Genomic DNA, 20,637 nt, shown 5'->3' on the forward strand with positions numbered 1-20,637 from the left:
TGTTTTTTTTTGTTTCTGGGGTGCTGAATGAATTTATTCGCTGACGCATACACACAAGCTCAATTTGCATTGTTGCTTTCAGCTGGAAGCTGTGTAGGTGGAAAATCTTGTTTTGAAAGCTCTACTATCACTTAGGAAGCAGCTGACAGCTAGATTCCTAATGAGAAAAGGATTCACAACACACTCGTCTTTTACAAATCATTCATCCTAGTGGAAAAAGAGGTCCCACAATGCTCTCCTGTCTTGAAACAGACTCCCCAATATTTATCGTGTACGAAGTAGGGGAACGGTTCGGCATTCCATCCCGTAGCTCCTATATTAATCTTATAAAAACAAAGTAATGAAAAGGAATTTGATTTGTTTCTTATTTTTGTAATTTTTTCAGCAGTGAGCACGTATGTTAGCAAAAATAAGTGACGAGATTGGTGTTGTATTGCTCTGTTTTGCGATGAGATGAATATATGTTCAGTGATATGAAAAATGGTACAGTTCCCCTATAGTAAACAAAACGAGACCTCAATTTAGGAAGATTATAGATCTAAAATATTAAAACAGTCGACAAGAAGGTGTGATAGACAAAATATGCCCACACTTAGATAATAGTTTGACTTTGCCGGGTACTAACAATGTATCACGCGCCTCCACGTAACTTAATATGATCGCTAAAGGTTCCCTCCAAACACATGCGATGCGATTCTGTTGCTGATTTTATCGCTTGTCGACTGCGATTCTGTCGCCGTTGATGTCGAAACATCAATGCAACATTGTCTGTAGTGACCCAACGATAGAATCGCGGCAACTGGTTGACGCCGTCGCGGCGATAAATTCGCTTAGATCTGGGGGAACATAAATGTATTAAGGCTCCCCCAGACCAAAGCGATTTCATCGCCGCGACGGCGACAACTATTCGCCACGATTCCATCGTTGGGTCGCTGCAGGCAATTTTCTGTTTACGCTTCCATACCAAAGGCGACAGAATCGCTGTCGCCAAGCGAAAGCATCGCGTCGCGACTGTCGCGTCGCGTGTGTTTGGGGGAACCTTTAATGTGGAAAAACACTGCAAAAAAAATCCACACATTTTTATTGTCAAAAATCTATTAATTTAACTTATGATGCCAAAATAGTATATATATTCAAAAGAAATTCATGTGTGGTCTCTAATATGCAGTTATATTTGAGTCCCCAAATTGCATAAGTGTATGTGTGCGACACAAATATTCAATATGAGCAATTTTCTCATTGTGTATTGTCATCAGCTGGCTTAGTTCGCAAACAACTGGTCAAGAACATATTGTGATTGTTGAACCTATGGATTTGTCGACTTATCTGAATAATTGATTTATTTTCCAAGAAGAGGATTTGTTTGGTAATTCACTTATCCGATAGATCAGTTTTCGGCTAGACAGCTAATTTGATAAAGTTGTTATTCTATTCTATTTATTTGACAAATCAGACTTTTAGTAGGTTTATTCCACCTCGGTTTATTCAAAGACCCGGTTTATCTACTCCTTGGTGTGTTGGTGCGTTCCAAGCCGCAGTCGAGTCAATCAAAACCAAATAAGTTTAACTTGTCTAATCTAATATTGATGTAATAAACATCCCCGGATAAGACAAAAGCACCCGTTCATACATATTCAAATAAACACATTAGCTGTCGATTTGAAATTTGTGAATGCCATATTATATGGTGAGATCTTTTACCATAATGACAATTTAAGGCGCTAAAAACAAACATTCTAAACAACGGTAGCTGCGAAAGGAGTCGGTAACGTTTTTCTCTTATTGATCCTCTTCTGTATAAAGAAGAGCATGGATCAGTAAATTTATGACGAGATCTTGTGGAAAAAAAGCTGTCACATAGTGAGTGGAGAATGCCGTTACCCGAACCATTTGAAAATGGTTTGGTTCTGAAAATTGGTGAGATGTAGTCAGAGAGAACAGACATGGAGGCTCGAACAAAATTTCTTGCAAAACATGTGTAAACAAACACACCGAACCGCAACGCCATCGACGTCGACATTGCAACTCACAATCTCATTTTGACAACACGATGGCGCTGGTATGCTTTTGCAAGCATAACGACACTAGCGCACAGTGGCATTTTTTGATGACGCTAGCGCTGATTCTGCACGGAATAACGGCGGCATTCCAAAGTTATTTCAAAATGAACAGTCAAAAGCTATCACAACATGGCGTGTGCAGCTTCAACGTCTGTTCTCTGTGATGTAGTGGACACTCTCCCGATCAGGGATGCCAGATGATATTTTCAAATGTCTTCACATTAGTTTAAAAATGTCTTCAAATGTCTTCAATATTAAAATTATGATTATTATCAGCGAGAAACTTCAAAATCCAATTTGTAAATTTAATCATCTCCTTGTTTATGTATATGTGTATAACGAGTTTCCCCTGAATTTTCTACTGAGAATTCGGTTTAACTGGATTTTTTAACTGAATTTCCATGTGTGATTCTTCTAAATTTATTTTTAAAGAATACTCTGTAGAGATTCAAAACTTATTGAGAAATACTTGAAGAAACATCCAGAGAAACCGGATAAAATTGTGGAGCGATTTCCGGATAAATTCCTGATGGAGCTTCTTTCTACTTTTACTAATTTCTTCTGGATGGTGCTTGATGAAGAAATTTCCCGAGGAATTCCTGTTGGAACATCCAAAGGACTTACGCAACTTCCGGAGAAATTGGAGGATTTTCAGGAGGAACTTGAGAAGGAATTCCTGTAGAAAATTCAGGATGAATTCCGGAGGTTTTTTTTGGACTTTATTTGAGTGCTTTTTCTTAATTGTTAGAGTCCTTCGCTGACAAATTCCGGAGGGATTTTCTGGAGGAATTCCTGAAGTATTTTCCAGATGAATTTCTGAAGGATATTACTGAAAGAATTTATGGTGGAAGAATTCTTGGAGGTAGTTCTGGATGAATTCTTGGAGGAGCTTCTTGAGGTATTACTGTATAAGTTTCCGAAAAGGAAGGAGGAAATACCAGAATAATTCCATAGTATACTTCCGGTGGCATACTTGGATAATCTTTCGGAAACATTCTTGGAGAATCTTTCAAAGGGATACCTGGAGAAAGGGATTCCTGGGGAACTTTCGGAAGAATTTCTGAAAGACCTGCAGGAAGAATTCGTGAAGGAACTACCGGAGGAGTTCTGGAGGAATTTCCGAAAGAATTCGTGGATGTAATTTCGCAGGAGAAGGAGGAGCTCCTAGAGGAAACTACATAGGAATTCCTGGATGATTTTTCGGATAAATCCCTGAAACTGTCGGACAAATTCCTGAAGGAACTACTGAAGGAATTCCAGAAATAATACCCGAATAGAATAAAATAGCTCATTAATATCAAATGTTGATAAAATAGCAAAATGAGATATTGACATGATTGATATACAAGAGATAAAAGATCAGACGCCAATATCAATATTTTGCACTAAAATATCATGAGAAGATCAACTTATGCTATTTGTAAGAAGTGATCAATATCATGTGCCATTAGTTTGTTCTTATCCATAGCATATCTTGATGTTCAAATGATATTTCGGTGCAAATTTTTGATATTATTGCCTGTTCTTTTATCTCTTATATCAATCAAAACCATATCATGTTTTGTTATTCTGTTCATGGCTTTTGCCCGGGTAGAAGAACGATTTTTTGGAGAAATTCATAGAGGAATTCTCAGAGAAAATACTGGAAAAATGTCCAAAGATATTTCTAGAAGAATTGCCAAGGAATTCGAGGAAGAATTTAACGAAAGTTAAAGTTTCTTTGAATTTTGTACTGAGTCTTTTATTAAAATTCTACCGATTTTTTTTGTGGAATTGCTCTGAATTTCTTTTAAGAAGATTTTTCTGTCGAAATTTATCATGGAAATTCTGAGAAATATCCATTTAACAGCAGAACAAATTAAATTTTTCTTCGACATTCGAAAGAATTTTCTATGGAAATTAATTGAGACAATTTTTTTGAGGAAATAAAAAGGGATTTATTGTGGAAGTTCTGAAGAACTTGTGGAAATTAGGAAGAACGTTTAAATGTATAAGGATTTACTTTATTTTTTCTTTACATAAATTATTAATTTCTACGATAACCTATACTGAATTTTCAATTCCAATTTTCTTGAATTTAGACAAGAAATTCCTCATAATTTTCTTCGGAAATTCTCCTTATTTTGCACGAAAAAATCTTTTTAATTTTCATTGAAAATTCTATTAAAAATCCACGGAAAATTCGAAGACTTTACCAATGGACACCACATGAAAATGCCAAAAAGATCAGATGAATTCAGAAGGAATTTAGATTTAAAAAAATCTGGTTCTAGCTCAACTGTTGAATAGATTAAAACAAATCATAGAAGAATTCAGTCTATTTTAGCCGTAAATTAGATCGGTCATTGCGTTCCGATATAATACCTTTTTACAGACACATCAAAAACGCTGCTGCCACTAAAGAAAATTCAAAGGAATGCTGCTATCGGGAGTTTTTAAGTACGTATGAAGTCTAAAATGTGTTGCAGCTATCAATCGGCTAGTGTGAATGTATGTATATTAAATTTTTAGTGTGAATGTATTTTTATTAGATTTTTTTTATGTTTTTAAGATTCTAAGCCCGAGACAAAGACTATTATAACTTTTGTTATATTTACATAATTTGCATATAAAAGTCGCAGAATTTATAAGTAAATAATCAAATTGTATTTTCTATTCTTCCAAGTCTTCCAAATGTCTTCACAGAGATTCAAATGTCTTCAAATTGAAGACATGTCTTCAAATCTGGCATCTCTGCTCCCGATCCCAATCCAATTGAAACCCTCTGGCAAATTGTTTCAGGAAATCTGTCAATGTCGATAAGAAAATTATTGTTTGCTTCCAGTGGAATGTCTTCACTTGTTATAAGACGAGTTTATACTATGCCATTCAATTCCACCACTCGACGTCGAGTCAAGTACGAGACACTGAAGACGGCCTTATTGTTGAGGTCGAAATACGTCCCAAGCAGCACAAATTGTTTCACTACTGAACATTTCACTGTGTTGCAACTATTCGGAAAGAAACAATCTTTGCGTATGTGCCATCAAATATAACTAATATAAGCGCAACAGCGAGAACAAATAAAATATAAATATAAAACTGAATTCGATTTATGGATCTTGTGATTAATAGTCCTTCACTCTACCACAGCACCATTCAACACTTCGAAGGGACTGCATGTTGACTCACAATAAAAACCATACGATTATGTTTTGTACTCGGGTTTCCTGTCACTTGATTGCACCACCACAGGAAAAAAATGTGAGTTGTCAAACCGTTGAACGATACTAAATTAATCATGAAGACACATTCAACTAATCTGCAACTTAATTTAAACAAACAATCAAATTTTGAAAGACGCATTGAAGTTACATGGTAAAAAATATGCAACTTAATGATTTTGTTTCGTGTTTGCAACATGAAGTGCAGTATTCTCTGTTTGTTTGTTTCCAAATGTTACAATTTTAATGAAACATTGATCACAATTCGAACGTTTTTGACATCTTGATGCAACTTTTTCGTGCTTTGATGTTTTTCCAATGAATGCCTTTAATGAAACTGAAATGAAGGTGCTTTCAGGAAGATGTTGTGTGTGCTACTTGGGGTATGAGTCAAAGTGACAATCAAGTGGTGAAATTAAATAGGATAATACGAATTCGTCATATGACAAGCTGTCTATGCCGTTAAAACTAATTTTAAAAAGGAATTGAAAGTTTGAATGCAGGTAGCGCGGCATACTATTCGGGTAAGTAAATTGCTAAACCGCAGGGTTTGGGTAGTAAGCACGAACAATGATCTGACGTAGGACTTACGTCTTTCTTTACTATACCGGAAAGGGTAATTTTAAAGGGGACGGGTCGTAAGGCCGAAACCCATTCGGCCGAAAGCCATTGGACCGAAAGGGTCATCCGGCCGAATAGGTCATTTGGCCGAATAGAACTTTTGGCAAGCCGCTAACTTTAAACTTTCGACAGTATCCATAAATACTAACAAATACTAGCGAAAAACTACGTTGTATCTATGGTAAATTGACCGAAGAGCCCTAGATGGAGAGCATGAAACACAACGCCATTCAGTCGATACAGTTCACCCAGTTTTAGGCAACACATGATTTCAGTCTCCTTTAAATTCTTTAAAAATCACTGAACAACTATGTCTATTAGTATTACTTTTTGAGCAATCTTAAGGGCCTACGTTTTGGTTTGATGTCATTCGAAATATAAAATGCGGTGTGAAAGTTTTCTAGAATCTGTAGAAGGTAGAAATCAGGTGTTTCCAATACGGGGGAGCACTGTGTTTCATCAACTAACTGACAAACGACATAACAACCGAACTAGCAACTGTTTTTTTATTTGACGAAAATCGTGGATATTAGAAATATCACGAAATACTATTGCGAGACACTAAGTAATATTATCGAAAAGTTTAGAGTTACTTACCCCTTGACTTTTGGTCGAATAGGACATTTGGCCGAACATATCATTTGAAAAGTGAGAAATGAGGAGTGAAAAAGGAGACGTCTCATTACTCACTACTCATTTCCCACTGCTCACTGTAAAAAGTGAAATGAGACAAGTGAGTAATGAGACGTCTCACTTCTCACTTCGCGCATCTCATTTCTTACATTAAGAAGTGAGAAAAAAGGAGTGAGAAGTGAGACATCCCAATTCTCACTCCCCATTTCTCACTTCTAATTGTGAAAAGTGAGTAGTGCGAAGTGGGTAATGAGACGTCACACTACCCACTTCAATTTTCTCACTTCTCACTCCTCATTTCCCACTTCTCACTGTGAAAAAATAAGTGGGGAAATGTCTCACTTCTCATTACTACTCGCACTACTCACATTTATAGTGAGAAGTGAGAGATGAGGTGCGAGAATAAAGACGTCTCACTTCGCACTCCTCATTTCTTACTTCTCACTGTAAAAAGGGAAAAGCGCGAAGTGAGTAGTGAGACATCTCACTACTCACTTCGCGCTTCTAATGTTTTACAGCAATAAGTAAAATTGAGTAGTGCGAAGTGAGACGTCTTAATTCTCGCTCGTCATTGTTTTTCCCTTCCCACTGTGAAAGTGAGAAGTGAGAATTGGGGAGTAAGTATTGAGGCGTCACACTTCTCACCTTGCACTACTCACTTTTTACAGTGAGAAGTGGGACATTGTCCTATTCGGCCGAATGTCTTATTTGGTCAAATGTCCTTTTCGGCCAAACGACCCTTTCGGGCAAATGACCCTTTTAGCCAAATGAGCCTTTCGGGAAAAAGACTTTCGGCCAAACAACTTTCGGCTTAGTGGCATCCCCAAACACTAGTGACGCATCTGTCACCAACAAAAATGCAATATTGCATGCAGGGACCCAGCAACAAAGTCACATCGATAGTCACCCAGCAACAACGACAGTCGCGTTGCTTGTGTTTGGGAGAACCTTAAAGCTGTTTTCAAAGCTAAACATTGGACTCACCCACAAATATGGGTGCCGCATTGATCCATTATCATATTCTGATTGGTTCAGACTTCAGCGAATGAGCTACTGTACTGTTCACCCAAAACAGTTGTTGTTCACCCAAAAGTTGCTACATTCTTTGCATTAAGCGTTTTTGATCAAATCTGGCATGCAAACCGCTCAGAGTATGTTATATTTGTTTCACCAGCTCATTGCATCAAATCGGCCAACTGGGCGGTCAACTTCCACCTAACACAGGTTTTGTCTGAACACATGGTTGCCTTCGCAGATTTTGCGGAGTGTCCAGAATGTGTAGGTAAGGTAGAGTAGGCATAGCACGTGATGTTCGCATGCCCGCGATTCGAGGTAGAACGCAATGCCATGCTGCTTGTCAGCGGTATGGATACAACCCCGGACAACCTCGTCGAGAGGATGTGCCGGGAGGAAGCTATATGGAATGCTGTGAACACAGCATCTCAACAGATTATGTCGAAACTGCAGCGCTGGTGGTGTCTTGAACAAAACCTACGAAGGTAGTAAGGGCATCTGTGATGCAGTGAACAACACTTTGCTCACCCCGGCAACCAACATGTCGCGGGTGGGCTGCGGAGACCTCCGTATGTAGATATAGCAGTCATTGTGGTTCATGCGCGATGGTTGTTGTCGGGGTGCTCGTCTCCAACGTGAGATTATGATACGCTTGGTTACTATCATAGCTTGCGATCAACGGGTGGTGAGGTTACCACCCTTGAAGTCCATGTTGTGTGTATTAACGTCAAATGCGTTAGCATAGGCGTGAGCGTCCTTAATAGTCCCCCCATGATGTATTGCTTAATTGTGGGCCGGGGGTACAAACTGGTGAAAGGGTTTTGGTTTTAGTGGGTCGGGTAAGAGTTACATGACATACCCATCCTCACACTACCCGAGTTGCAGATTTCCGTTTACCTGACAGAATCCACTGCTTAATGTTGTCTTTTTTTTTTTTTTTATCTTTCGTTTATTTGGAAGGCTCATTTGCCGTGAAGCGTTACGGAGCCGAAATCAAGTTTAACAATACATTTCTTGATTCTTATACATAGTGTTAGTTTTGGGGAACCGAAAGACTCGCGGTTTAGTCGAGGTTAGGGAATACAATAATACAGTAGGAAAGGAAAGGATTTTAGGGTGCTTAAGTAATTACTATGCTGATGTTCACAAAGTTGACATTCCTCGCATTTTTACATCTGTAACGGACAAACAAACTTTTTGGGAGACAACGACGAGAGGAAGACATACGGAAGGGATTAACGACAGACATGGAAATGTACAACAAGAGGAAGACATTCGATATGGAATACGACAGACAAGGGAATGGGCAGACAATGATTACAGTTTTACATCAGCAACTTTCAAAAATTGGTGGACCAGGGACATGTACTCGAGATCAAGGCCCGACAACACTTCCCTAATAGGCTTTGGTTGTTTTCCTCGGACCCGGAGATGTTCAGTTAGCGCAGATCTGGGGCCACGAAGCTCCTCGCACGCCCACACGACATGATCGATGTCCTGATAATCCTCGCCGCAAACACAGAGATTTCCTTCCGAGAGCCCCACTCTGAAAAGATGTGCATTTAGAGTGTAGTGATTGGACATTAGACGACACATGGTTCGAATGAAGTCTCGTCCCATATTCAATTTTTTGAACCATGGACGCTTCGACACCTGCGGGCGAATTGAATACAGCCATCTACCCAACTCCCCATTTGTCCATTTCTGTTGCCAGCTGTTCAAGGTTTCCTGACGAACTAATGTGAAAAATTCATCGAAGGTGATTTTCCGATCGTAAATATCACCTTCCATAGCGCCCACCTTAGCCAAAGAGTCCGCTTTCTCATTTCCCGGGATCGAGCAATGAGAAGGGACCCAAGCCATGGTGATTGTGTAAGACCGTTGTGATAAGGCACTCAAAGCTTTCTTTATCCCCTTTAGGAGATACGCTGAGTGCTTCACCGGTTTCATTGACCGAACAGCCTCCAAGGAACTTAGGCTGTCGGTGAAGATGAAAAAGTGGTCAGGAGGTAGGGATGCGATTTGCTCGAGTGAATAGTGTATAGCTGCTAGCTCAGCAGTATACACGGAACAAGGCTCTTTGAGCTTAAAGTAGGCGCTATGAAAACGTTGAAAACACCGAAACCAGTGGAGTCATCAATTTTGACCCGTCTGTAAAAAGCTTCTCTCCTCACTGGCGTGCCCGTATTTGCTTGCAAATAATGGAGGTATGACCTCCGCACACAGAAAGTCTGGTATTCCATGAACCTCCTGCTTCATGGACAGATCAAAAGTAACAGAGGAACTGTAAGAGTCTAAGAAGTTAGCACTATTGGTATCTACCGAAGAAGGGCTTACCTCCAGCGTTATGTACCAGTGGTAAATACTCATGAATCGAGATTGAGGGTTTTGTTCGAGCAGCTTCTCGAAGTTATCAATGACCAATGGATTGAGAACCTCACAGCGGATGAGGAACCGGAGCGATAATTCCGCGAAACGATCTGTTAGTGGCAGTACTCCCGCAAGTACTTCCAAGCTCATTGTATGTGTCGAATTCATACATCCTAACGCGATACGGAGACAGCGGTACTGAATCCTTTGAAGCTTCAGCATGTGTGTTTTAGCCGCGGACTGGAAGCAGAAACTACCGTATTCGAGGACCGACAAAATGGTTGTTCTATACAACGTCATAAGATCTTCGGGATGCGCTCCCCACCATGTTCCGGTTATTGATCGCATGAAGTTGATCCGTTTCTGGCATTTTTGTGTCAGATACACAATGTGCTTCCCGAAGGTACATTTCGAGTCGAACCAGACCCCGAGGTATTTAGAAGATATGCTATGAGTGATTGTCTTACCCATCAGTTGGAGCGGGAACATTGCCGGCTTATATTTTTTTGAAAAGACAACCATCTCAGTTTTCTCCGGAGAGAATTCGATACCCAGCTTCGTAGCCCAAGTGGACAAATTGTCCAGAGTATCTTGCAACGGTCCTTGCAGATCAACCGATGTTGGCCCCGAAACGGATACAACACAATCATCTGCAAGCTGTCTCAACGAGCAATTTGGCATGAGACATTCATCAATGTCTCTGACGTAAAAATTAGAAAGAAGGGGCTCAAATATGAGCCCTGGGGAGACCCATGTAGCTAATTCGTGAAGTTGCCGAGTCACCATGAGAAAAACTCATACGCTTCTCTGACAACAAATTGTACAAATAGTTGTTCAAAATTGGTGAAAGTCCACACTCGTGGAGTTTGTCAGATAAGACATCGACGCAAACTGAATCAAAAGCCCCTTAATGTCCAAAAACACTGAGCCCATTTGCTCTTTTTAGCGAAAGTAAGCTGAATTTCTGAAGAAAGCAACGCAAGACAGTCGTTCGTTCCCTTGCCCCTGCGGAAACCAAATTGTGTATCTGACAACAAACTATTCGATTCAACCCATTTGTCTAGCCGGAAGAGAATCATCTTCTCCAACAGCTTCCGAAGACATGACAGCATCGCGATGGGGCGATACGAGTTACAATCCGACGCGGGTTTTCCGGGCTTCTGGATGGCTATCACCCTCACTTCCCTCCAATCATCCGGAACAATGTTGCACTCCAGTAACTGATTGAACAAGTTCAATAAGCGCCTCTTCGCGACGTCTGGGAGGTTTTGAGCAAATTGAACCTGATTCTATCCATCCCTGGAGCGGAATTGTTACATGAAAGGAGAGCAAGTGAGAATTCAATCATCGAAAAGGGACGATCCATATCATCCCTGTCTGCAAAAGCATCACGTAGCTCTTGCCTCACCGGTACCGAATCCGGACAAACTTTCTTTGCGAAGTCAAGTATCCACCGCGACGAGCTTTCACGATCTTCGTTTACGGACGACGCGTTGCGCATTCTTCTCCCGACGGTCCACAGAGTTTTCATTGAAGTCTCGCGCGATAAACCTTCAACAAAAGTGCGCCAATATCCGCGCTTCTTCACTTTGACCAGCTTCTTGAACTGGATTTCGAGCGCGGTGTATCGTTTGTGAAGAACGATCGCCCCGTGTTTCGAAATTCTTTGAACGCGGCGGATTTCTCGCGATACAGTTGCGTACACTCGATGTCCCACCACGGACTGTAGGGTTTCCTACGAACCGAAGCTCCTGGCACCGGCCGACGTTGTGCCTGAAGAGCGCTTTCAAGAATCAACTGCGATAGAAACTTGTACTCTTCCCGCGGGGGAAGTGCTTCTATCGACTGTATGCCATCGCTGATGGCGTCCGCATATTTGCCCCAATCGATGTGCTTCGTGAGGTCATATGAAAGATCGATGGAAACAGATTGCTTATGTCCATTGGAAATCGAAACTTCGATCGGCAAATGATCACTACCATGGGGATCTTGGACCACCTTCCAAGTACAGTCCAACGATAATGAGCTCGAACAAATGGAAAGATCTAGACGGCTATCTCTTGCTGGAGGAGCCACTCGTGTAACTTCTCCTGTATTCAAAATTGACATATTGAAGTCGTCGCAGAGGTCGTATATCATTGATGAACGGTTGTCGTCGTACAGTTCCCCCAGCCTGTTCCGTGGGAGTTAAAATCTCCCAGGAGCAACCGTGGCTCAGGCATAACCGAGCAGACGTGCGAGAGATCTCTTCGAGATATCGCGGTGTTTGGAGGAAGATATATCGAGGCGATACTGAGGTTTTTTCCTCGAATAGTCACCTGACATGCGACAGCTTCGGTGCCAGACATCGGCGCAAGATCGACTCTATAGAAGGAGTGCTGTTTTTTGATCCCTAAGAGCACCGTCCATATCGATGTGCCCGAGCGCGGCGGATTACGTTGAAATCAGGAAAACGAAGGTTCACATCTGGGCTTAGCCATGTTTCACATCAAGCAAAAGCATCGCATTGTAATTTGTTAACTAAAAATTTAAAAATATCTAATTTTGGAAGAATACTTCGACAGTTCCACTGTAGAATCGAAATCATGTTACCCTTATTGACTAAGTTAGCCATCGAAGGATACAAATGACTCGAGGAGGGGCATTTTCGAAGCCAGCTGCTTCAGGAGAGGAGTCAGAATAGGAAGAACAGTTTTGACCATGTTCTTCACGGGGTCGGAAGCATCAAAGAAGTTGAGGATGAGCTCCACGATGCCAGAAAGTGGAGCGCTCGGGAGTTCTTCTGCTCGCTCTGTATGCTCTCTTTCTGGCTGAGAAATCGCAAAAAATGGGGTATCTGGGATTTTAGATGTTCCCGGAAGCGGTGGAAACTCTCGATCATCCCGATGTGAAACCACAAAAGTTGATCGTTTTTGAGTATTTCCTCCCGCTTTGAATTTGACCATGTTGGATTGGGTCTCACTTTGAGGCTGTTTTCTAGGCTTTTTCGAGGGTCGCTGGCTCTGTTTCATTCTCTTCCTCGTTGAGCCATTGAAAACAAAGGGAACCCCATTTCCAACCTCGGAGTCAGAGCTACCTTGATCGTCCAAAGGAAGAGACGAGTAGATGATGTCAGAAACGAGTGGAGGAGCGGCCTTCCTCAACATTTCGGCGTAACTTCGCCGAGAACGTTGCTGAAGAGACCGCTTCTGGTGGATTCGCTGCTGTATGTACGTTGGGCAAGCTTCAAGAGCATGTGGAGGGCTTTCGTTACAATAGACACATTTCGGTGCCGTCTTGCACGCTCCCTCCACATGCTTCTCTCCGCATGATGCACAGCGAGGTTTATTGCAGCAGTACTGAGCGGTGTGGCCCAGCTGCTTGCAATTAACACAATTCATCACCTTCGGTACATACAGTCGAACAGGTAGACGAAGTTTGCCAATCACTACGTAGTCAGGCAGTGCGGACCCGGAAAAAGTGACGCAGAAAGAGTCAGACGGGGAATAACTCCGCTTCTCTCCCTCCTGCGACACTGAATACATTTGTTTGCAATCCAGTATCGCAACAGGAGGCAAAGAAACGTTCTTGAAACGACCGAAACCTTGTTTCAAATCGTCGCATGTCATACTTCCTCCGTCACCACCCCGCGATCTCACACACTGCTGACGGTAAATACACCCTATATTCGAGAGTGAAAAGCTCACAGGTGACAATCTCGTTGGCCTGTTTGCGATCACTGACCGTGACACGGAGTTTACTGGACCCAACCATGTCAATGGTCGTGACAGACGAAAATCGCTTTTCCAGATCTTTGCTAATCTGGCTGATATTCAAACGTTTGCCTTTGGGTCGAAAGAAAACAACATACGGCCCACTAGAGTCGTGAGGGTAGACCTTGGGACGGGGCTCGTAGAGGAAATTTTAGCGTTGCTGGTGTCCATTTCGTTTTGGTTTGGAACACCTGAATGCAACGAAACATCTGACATGGAATACGAAGTACCCCGCCAACTTCGCCTTCGCGCATTGCGGACACGAAATGCGCCGCTGCAGCGAGGCACAATCTCTTTTAAAACTAAACAATTATCACAAGGGCAGAAAAAAACACACACAAACAAAATAATGATTTTGGACAGAGGGGAAGACGAGTAAAAAAGAAAGAAAAAACTATTCCAATAAGATGGAGAAGAGAGGGAACAATGAGAGGGAGCTCAATTAAATACTTGCGTTCACACTGCTGTGTTGCCGGCTAACAGTTCTGGCAGCACACACTAGCTCGATGGACACTCGCCGGTGGTGCGGTCGAAGCGAACCACGCTATTGTTGGTGTTCTCGCCGCACCCAACACTGCAACTGGGTGGATGGATGGTGGCAGGACGGCGGCGTCTGTGTTGGTGGAGACGCACGATGGATGATGACTGTCGGCGTGGGACGATGATGCCTGCGCCTGCGATGGACGCCGAATAAACTGCAAAGTTTTGCGTAGTTGCAAAACCAACGAAATGGCTACTTAACTGCTACAGCTAAGCCCCACTTCCACTCAAGCACTATGCTTCAAAACACTTTCGGAAAAAAACCACTACCTGTACTTCAGGAAAAAAACCGAATGAGAAGCAGACCGTACGCGGACTTACAACCGTCTCGCACGGATGCTCGACGTGGAATGCTTAATGTTGTCTATGACATTAGATTTCAAATAAAGTCTGTTGATGATAAATAAACAAATTCTAAAAACAAAACAATACATACTTCAATGGTTTCGTACAATACAGGCACAAGTCAAAATCTGTACATAATCTGAACTCTCGAACTCCATGAATATTTCTACATTTGTATAAAAATGGATTAGTTTTATATGTTTCTGAATATTTTTTTTTGAAATCCATAAACTTGAGGATTTGCAAAAAAAATCCGAAAAATTGACAGATTACGAAATTATCATAACTTTTGATCTATCGCAGAAAACTATGTTCTCTGATTTGCCATCAAAATGTCAAATTCGAACAATTTTGAGTAGTGCCAGTATAGCACAAATGTAAAAACCATCGACTTCTTCTGACAAGACTCAAGACATATTGCAACCAAGTGTTGGGAAAAACTCAAAATCTCAAAACTCATAAACGATTCAAATCACTCGTGAGTTGAAGTGCACCCAACTCAGCACCTAAATAATCATGGCTGAGTAGAATCATCCATTTGAATCATCGTAGGCTGATTGCAACATAGTGAAAATAATTAGTTAAACTTAATTGCATAGGTAGTTTAGTGCTTACTTCTTGACTTTTCACGTTATAAAATACCGAAACAATAGTTCATGCCTATTTATTTTTATTACATATTATCATTTGTCAAATTTCAACTAAATGAGCATTGAGGTTTAATGATCATAAAATTTAAAAAAAAATATTCCCGCACCCTTGTTGAAATTTAGCATTTTCTTCCATTCTTCAATTACAAAAGAATGATGAGCAACTTTATTATTCAATACATAGATCTCGAACAACTATAGGCAAGGCCACAGATGCTGTGTATCGATATACCGAAATGCACCAAATTTGCTAAACATATTATTATGCGGGTTTATAACCAATAGAATATTTTCCGGCTACTACACATTTTTCCCTTCCGGTGCAGGCATCAAAAGATATCCTTCCACGTACGACCGACTAAGATACACCTGCAGTGCTATCACCGATAGTATCTGCAATCGATTTTGGCACCGCAAAATGCCGACCATTTCCGCTCGCATGAGGTGAGTACCCATAAAACGAGCACACATTTTTATGTAATCCTCACAGAGGATCCCGGAAATCCTCCAGTACCTTGCACCGGATCAATAAAAACGCTGGTACCGCAACATATCCTGCCAGTTCGGTACGTACATAACGCTGCTGCTGCGGTAATTGGCATCCGATAAGCTCATTTTCCGACCGAGGCGGCTTTTGGTTGTGGAACTTCCCATTCGGAATTTCTTCGCATGGTTCAGCCAGCCGGTCGAAGCGGTATTTCGTTTTAGTGCGCACAAGCTTAAACGGTATCGGAATGAAAGAATAACATTTTCTTCTCAGCGAAGAATGAACGAACATTACTCCATATACAACGCTCTACCGCCACCGCGTCTCGTAGGAAGGAAATCACCTCAGTGGTTGACTGTGACTTGTTTTTATATCTTTCTTGTTTTTCCCTGCTGTCAATGCAACTTGCAGAGCTTCAACATCCCTTCGGTGCGCTCACAACCGGTGTATGCGCTGGGTAGATGTGAATGTCAGTCGCTAAGTTGTCGAGAAGTTAGACCCTTGCATCAGTGATACGAGACGATACGATACGAGAATGGGAAAACTTACCTCCGGATCGCATTGTGGCAGCCATTGTTGGTGCGTTTTGTGTTACTGGAAGCTAGCTGGCAGAAGTTTATTCCGTTCGTTCCGTGATGGTTTTTTTTCTCTTAGAGTTATATGAACTTGTGCTTCAACGTTGAATGCTCTTTCGAGTTGTAAATTCAGGAACAATGGTGATGACTACACGACGCGCACTGGAAATCTGAGGAAGAGAAAAAAATGAAAGACAAATATTTTAAATAAAATCTTAAAAAGGCGAACATTAATTTAAAATTGAATTCAGGTAACAAATATTGATACATTGTTCTTTCAGCGTTTGAGTTTCTTATTCTTTTTAATTTGTACACTCATACAAGGACAAATAATCCTTACTAATCGGCTACGATAATAACCAAGAATCATGAACAAAATCAACGGTTGAGATCGAGCACACTGTTGTCTTGAATTTTTGAGAGTATTTTGAGCTTTGTTAGCACCATTACCCTTTACCATCAACTGTTTTGTATAATATGTTCTTATTATTACCTGAGAACATCAAATAGGCAATTAGCATAATCTGCTTCCTTTTGAATACAGTCCAACTTCTTCACTTCCCTAGAGTAAAACACTAAAGCTAATTACGAAAACTTTCGGTTGGGGAACGGACATAATATAAATCCTGCTGATCTAAATTATCTTCGCCCAAGCTATTCATGAGAAAAGTTGAAGCCCTGTGTTGTCCTCGATTATCATCGAATCATTAGTATCCACAAGGAAAGTGCAATTATCTTCACCGTTTCGCCAGCAGACGCCAAGAATATTAATTTCCGCAAGGTAGCAATGAAAAATTGGTCGTTTTCTTTATTCTGTTTATCTTGGCCCCATTGCACTCAGATGAGATGAGATTTATTTTTTCAATCAAGTATGATTCATGCTGTGGTGTTTATTCTTTTCTCTTACAGAAGTAAAAACACTGAGTTAGGAAACAATGTTCTTTATTTTTGAACCGTTTGTTTGAGGAACTAGATATGTGAAATTTTTGGCCAAAATGTAATTTTTATATAACGTTCGCATTTTTAAGGAAATTGACAAAAATTGCCTATTTTTTATGGGTTTACCTTCACCTGCACTGCACCAAACTACCAAACTATCTATCATAGTAGCCTATGAGTCAGCAGACAAAATTTGACAGCTCTATCCAAGATGAATACACCACTGTACTGTATTCATCTTGGCTCTATCAGTCGAATTCTAACCGTGATGGCAAAAGCAGTGAAGCTACTCCGTTTAGAAGTGTGCGCGTTCAAAGCACGGCACCCCGCCGCGTCGATAATGGACATCGGGTGGCACTTCGTGGACGCCGGATACGCCCTGGGACGTATCAACATCTTGGCATTATCGGACAACAATCAGAGCATCGAAAAAAAACCGGTTCCGGACGGCCGACGACCCTGAGCGACAAGAAGCTCCCAAGGGAGCTGAAAAGGGTTACCGAATGAAAAGTAGCTACATCGCTTCGTGTGCTTGGTCGGTGCAACCGGCCTAACAGTGAAAAAGTACCTGGGAAACATGTACATGGGAAATTCATAAAAAGCCGCTTTGAGCGGCACACAGTCGCTATGGTAGGGGTCAGGGTTTACCGAAATCGCTCTTAATAACCCCTCATTTTGTGTTGGGGACCGCACATCTATGTAGAACAGGTTGAAATGCATCGTCAGAACCAGTGCTCCCTACGTTTGGAGCTTTTTAAAAGAAATTTATCATGGGGTATAGCCTCCCGGATCAGTTCTTTATCATGACAGCTTGCGAAAAAAGTCTCTCCGTGCTTCTAAATGAATGCCAATGCTGATGCTGGTTTTTGAATTTCATAAAAATTGAAGTCTGTCTAAGCCATGTGTCGGCGAAAACGGAAAGGCACTGCAATACAGCCACTACCAAATACAGCCTGAATTGCTGATGGACTTCCCTCGCAATGTTCGTGACTTCAATTTCATCCCGCCTAAAACAAATCCCAAAACAAATTTATTGCAGTCAGTTATCACATTACTGATGAATTTTATTAGGTTTTGTGTGGAACACCATTTCCGGCACAGCAGAAAAACTCCCAAACTTTTCAGTCGAACGTTAGACACCCCCTCCTCTAAAACCGTTACTTTTTTGTGCAACTTATCCAAATATGACTGCAAACCAAAACACACTTTTCTTCTAGCCTAGCCATTCACGGTTGAGGTATGCAACCACTAATTGACCAAATCATGTGCCTGAGGAGTGAACTAACCAACCAACTCAGCCTCTACTGAAGTTATTTTTATATCGCCTCCAATTAAATTTAGTTCAAGCGAACGTCGCCCCTTCACTGTGACATATTTTTGCGGTGTGCTTTTGCCATGCATTCCTACACAGTCGAATCATTCTTTCGCAAACCAACAGCATTCATTCGGATAGCAGCGCTATCAAACATTTTATTTCGCACAATCTACCTACATGCAGATAGCTTTTCCCAATTGCTTCGAACGTATGGAATTATTTTGTAACACAAGGGAGGTAATAAAAAAAATTGGTTGACCCCGACGTGATTTGAACACGCAACCTTCTGATCTGGAGTCAGACGCGCTACCGTTGCGCCACGGAGTCCTTGATACCGAGATATCCCGATAGTTGATAAGTTTCAAATTCACAGCTAAACTGAATATTTTCTGAAATGAATGATCAGGATAACTTTTCTGGTTCTAACCATTTGTTGATTTCACCGATGCGGGACTTATCGAATCAGTTGCTCGACACGCTGCACCGAGATTTTTTCGTCGTTTTGTTGTTGAGTTTGTTTGCTGGAGCGACGGTTCCCAATCTTGGGACAATTTGTTCGTATGTTAGCGATGACGTTGATTGGCATAGGCGGTACAATCTGTGCTAGCTGTGGAGGGAAGCTTCTACCGCAATGTGGGTGCAATTGTGTGCCAACAAAAATATTGACAAAGTGTGTGGAATCGGAAAACGATGTGATTGTCATGTGTTGCCAGGCGATTCGAATTTATTCCTGATTCTATGTGATTCATGATTGACGACGACAGAAGCCTGTACTGCACATGAATTTAACGAGCACTAATCAACTAATCGTTTTGCAATCAGCTTTAGTAATTCTAGCTGTTGGAACTAATTCCTAAACAAACTTTCCCGCTTGTTAGCAATTATCAAATATTTACTATGTATGCGATAGCACACGCTTCTGCATTATATCCTCGATCCTTCCGGGGCGTCACCATTGCCTTGCAAAACAGCTTTTTGTGAGAACAGATTCTAGCACTAAAGGCACCAAGTGTTTCCCTTGTTCCCGAAAATATAGCTCAAGATCAACTAGGGCACTTACCTACGGTCGGCAGCTCATATGCTTTCCGTATTGTAAACTTTCACGAAGCACTAGACTGCTCTTAGCCCAACACCGAGTTGCATCCACTACGTGTAATCTGTATCCATTTTCGAGCTGTGTGCTTTTACATTATGCACCGCAACAAAGAGGCAACCGACAAAGTTAAAACTTGATTTTGGAGGATATGATCCAGAACGGTAGCAGAGAAACGAACAACCAACAAGAGGAACAACTTTTGCCATTATGAATTGCTTGTACAATCCGAACGAATAAATACAGAGGCCACAAAGGCGGTTTCCACCCCAAAGAGTTGCGTCCATGGAACCATTCGGAGAGTTTGATGAAGTTTTGGTACAGTTGTTGCAGCAACATGCATGGTCAACAATGTTGACCACGAAACACATCCATGGCGCAAATGATATGTACTTTGGAAAATTGGAGAACAAATATTTTATTTTTCTTTCCAATATTTTGTTTATCTATTCTACATAATTTTCTAATTTCCATTTTTTCTGTATTGATCAAAATGAAATAATTGAAACAATTGTCTGCTTTTTTTAGTTTTCCTTAAAATAATTTTTCAAATTAAGTTCATACATTTATTCAATTTTCTTTCTATTATTCTATTAGACTTCAAACCACAGATGTACATTTTCATGATAAAATTAGAAGTGGTAGAAAAGATTTGATATTTCAGCTAAGATTCGACTAATTCTAAAATTCTAAAATTCTAAAATTCTAAAATTCTAAAATTCTAAAATTCTAAAATTCTAAAATTCTAAACTTCTAAAATTCTAAAATTCTAAAATTCTAAAATTCTAAAATTCTAAAATTCTAAAATTCTAAAATTCTAAAATTCTAAAATTCTAAAATTCTAAAATTCTAAAATTCTAAAATTCTAAAATTCTAAAATTCTAAAATTCTAAAATTCTAAAATTCTAAAATTCTAAAATTCTAAAATTCTAAAATTCTAAAATTCGAAAATTCAAAAATTCAAAAATTCAAAAATTCAAAAACTCAAAAACTCAAAAATCTAAAATTCAAAAATTCAAAATTCAAAAATTCAAAATTCA

At 40.6% G+C, this 20,637-nt stretch overlaps 1 protein-coding gene and 1 non-coding gene across 3 annotated transcripts in view; both read right to left on the reverse strand.

Moving 5' to 3' along the window:
* The window catches only part of LOC134213383 (uncharacterized), a 558,528-nt gene that overhangs the window by 282,971 nt on the left and 254,920 nt on the right, over window positions 1-20,637 (reverse strand). For both annotated transcript variants that reach the window (XM_062692395.1, XM_062692396.1), the window contains exon 4: window positions 16,225-16,420. In XM_062692395.1, the coding sequence (XP_062548379.1) occupies window positions 16,225-16,249 (25 nt within the window). In that variant the 5' untranslated portion in view covers window positions 16,250-16,420. The remainder of the gene's footprint in view (window positions 1-16,224; window positions 16,421-20,637) is intronic.
* Trnaw-cca (transfer RNA tryptophan (anticodon CCA)) lies at window positions 18,760-18,831 on the reverse strand. The gene has a single exon. It is a non-coding gene; the product is annotated as a tRNA-Trp (tRNA).

Source organism: Armigeres subalbatus, chromosome 2 (genome assembly GCF_024139115.2).
Source record: "Armigeres subalbatus isolate Guangzhou_Male chromosome 2, GZ_Asu_2, whole genome shotgun sequence".
NCBI classification, from domain to species: Eukaryota; Metazoa; Arthropoda; class Insecta; order Diptera; family Culicidae; genus Armigeres; species Armigeres subalbatus.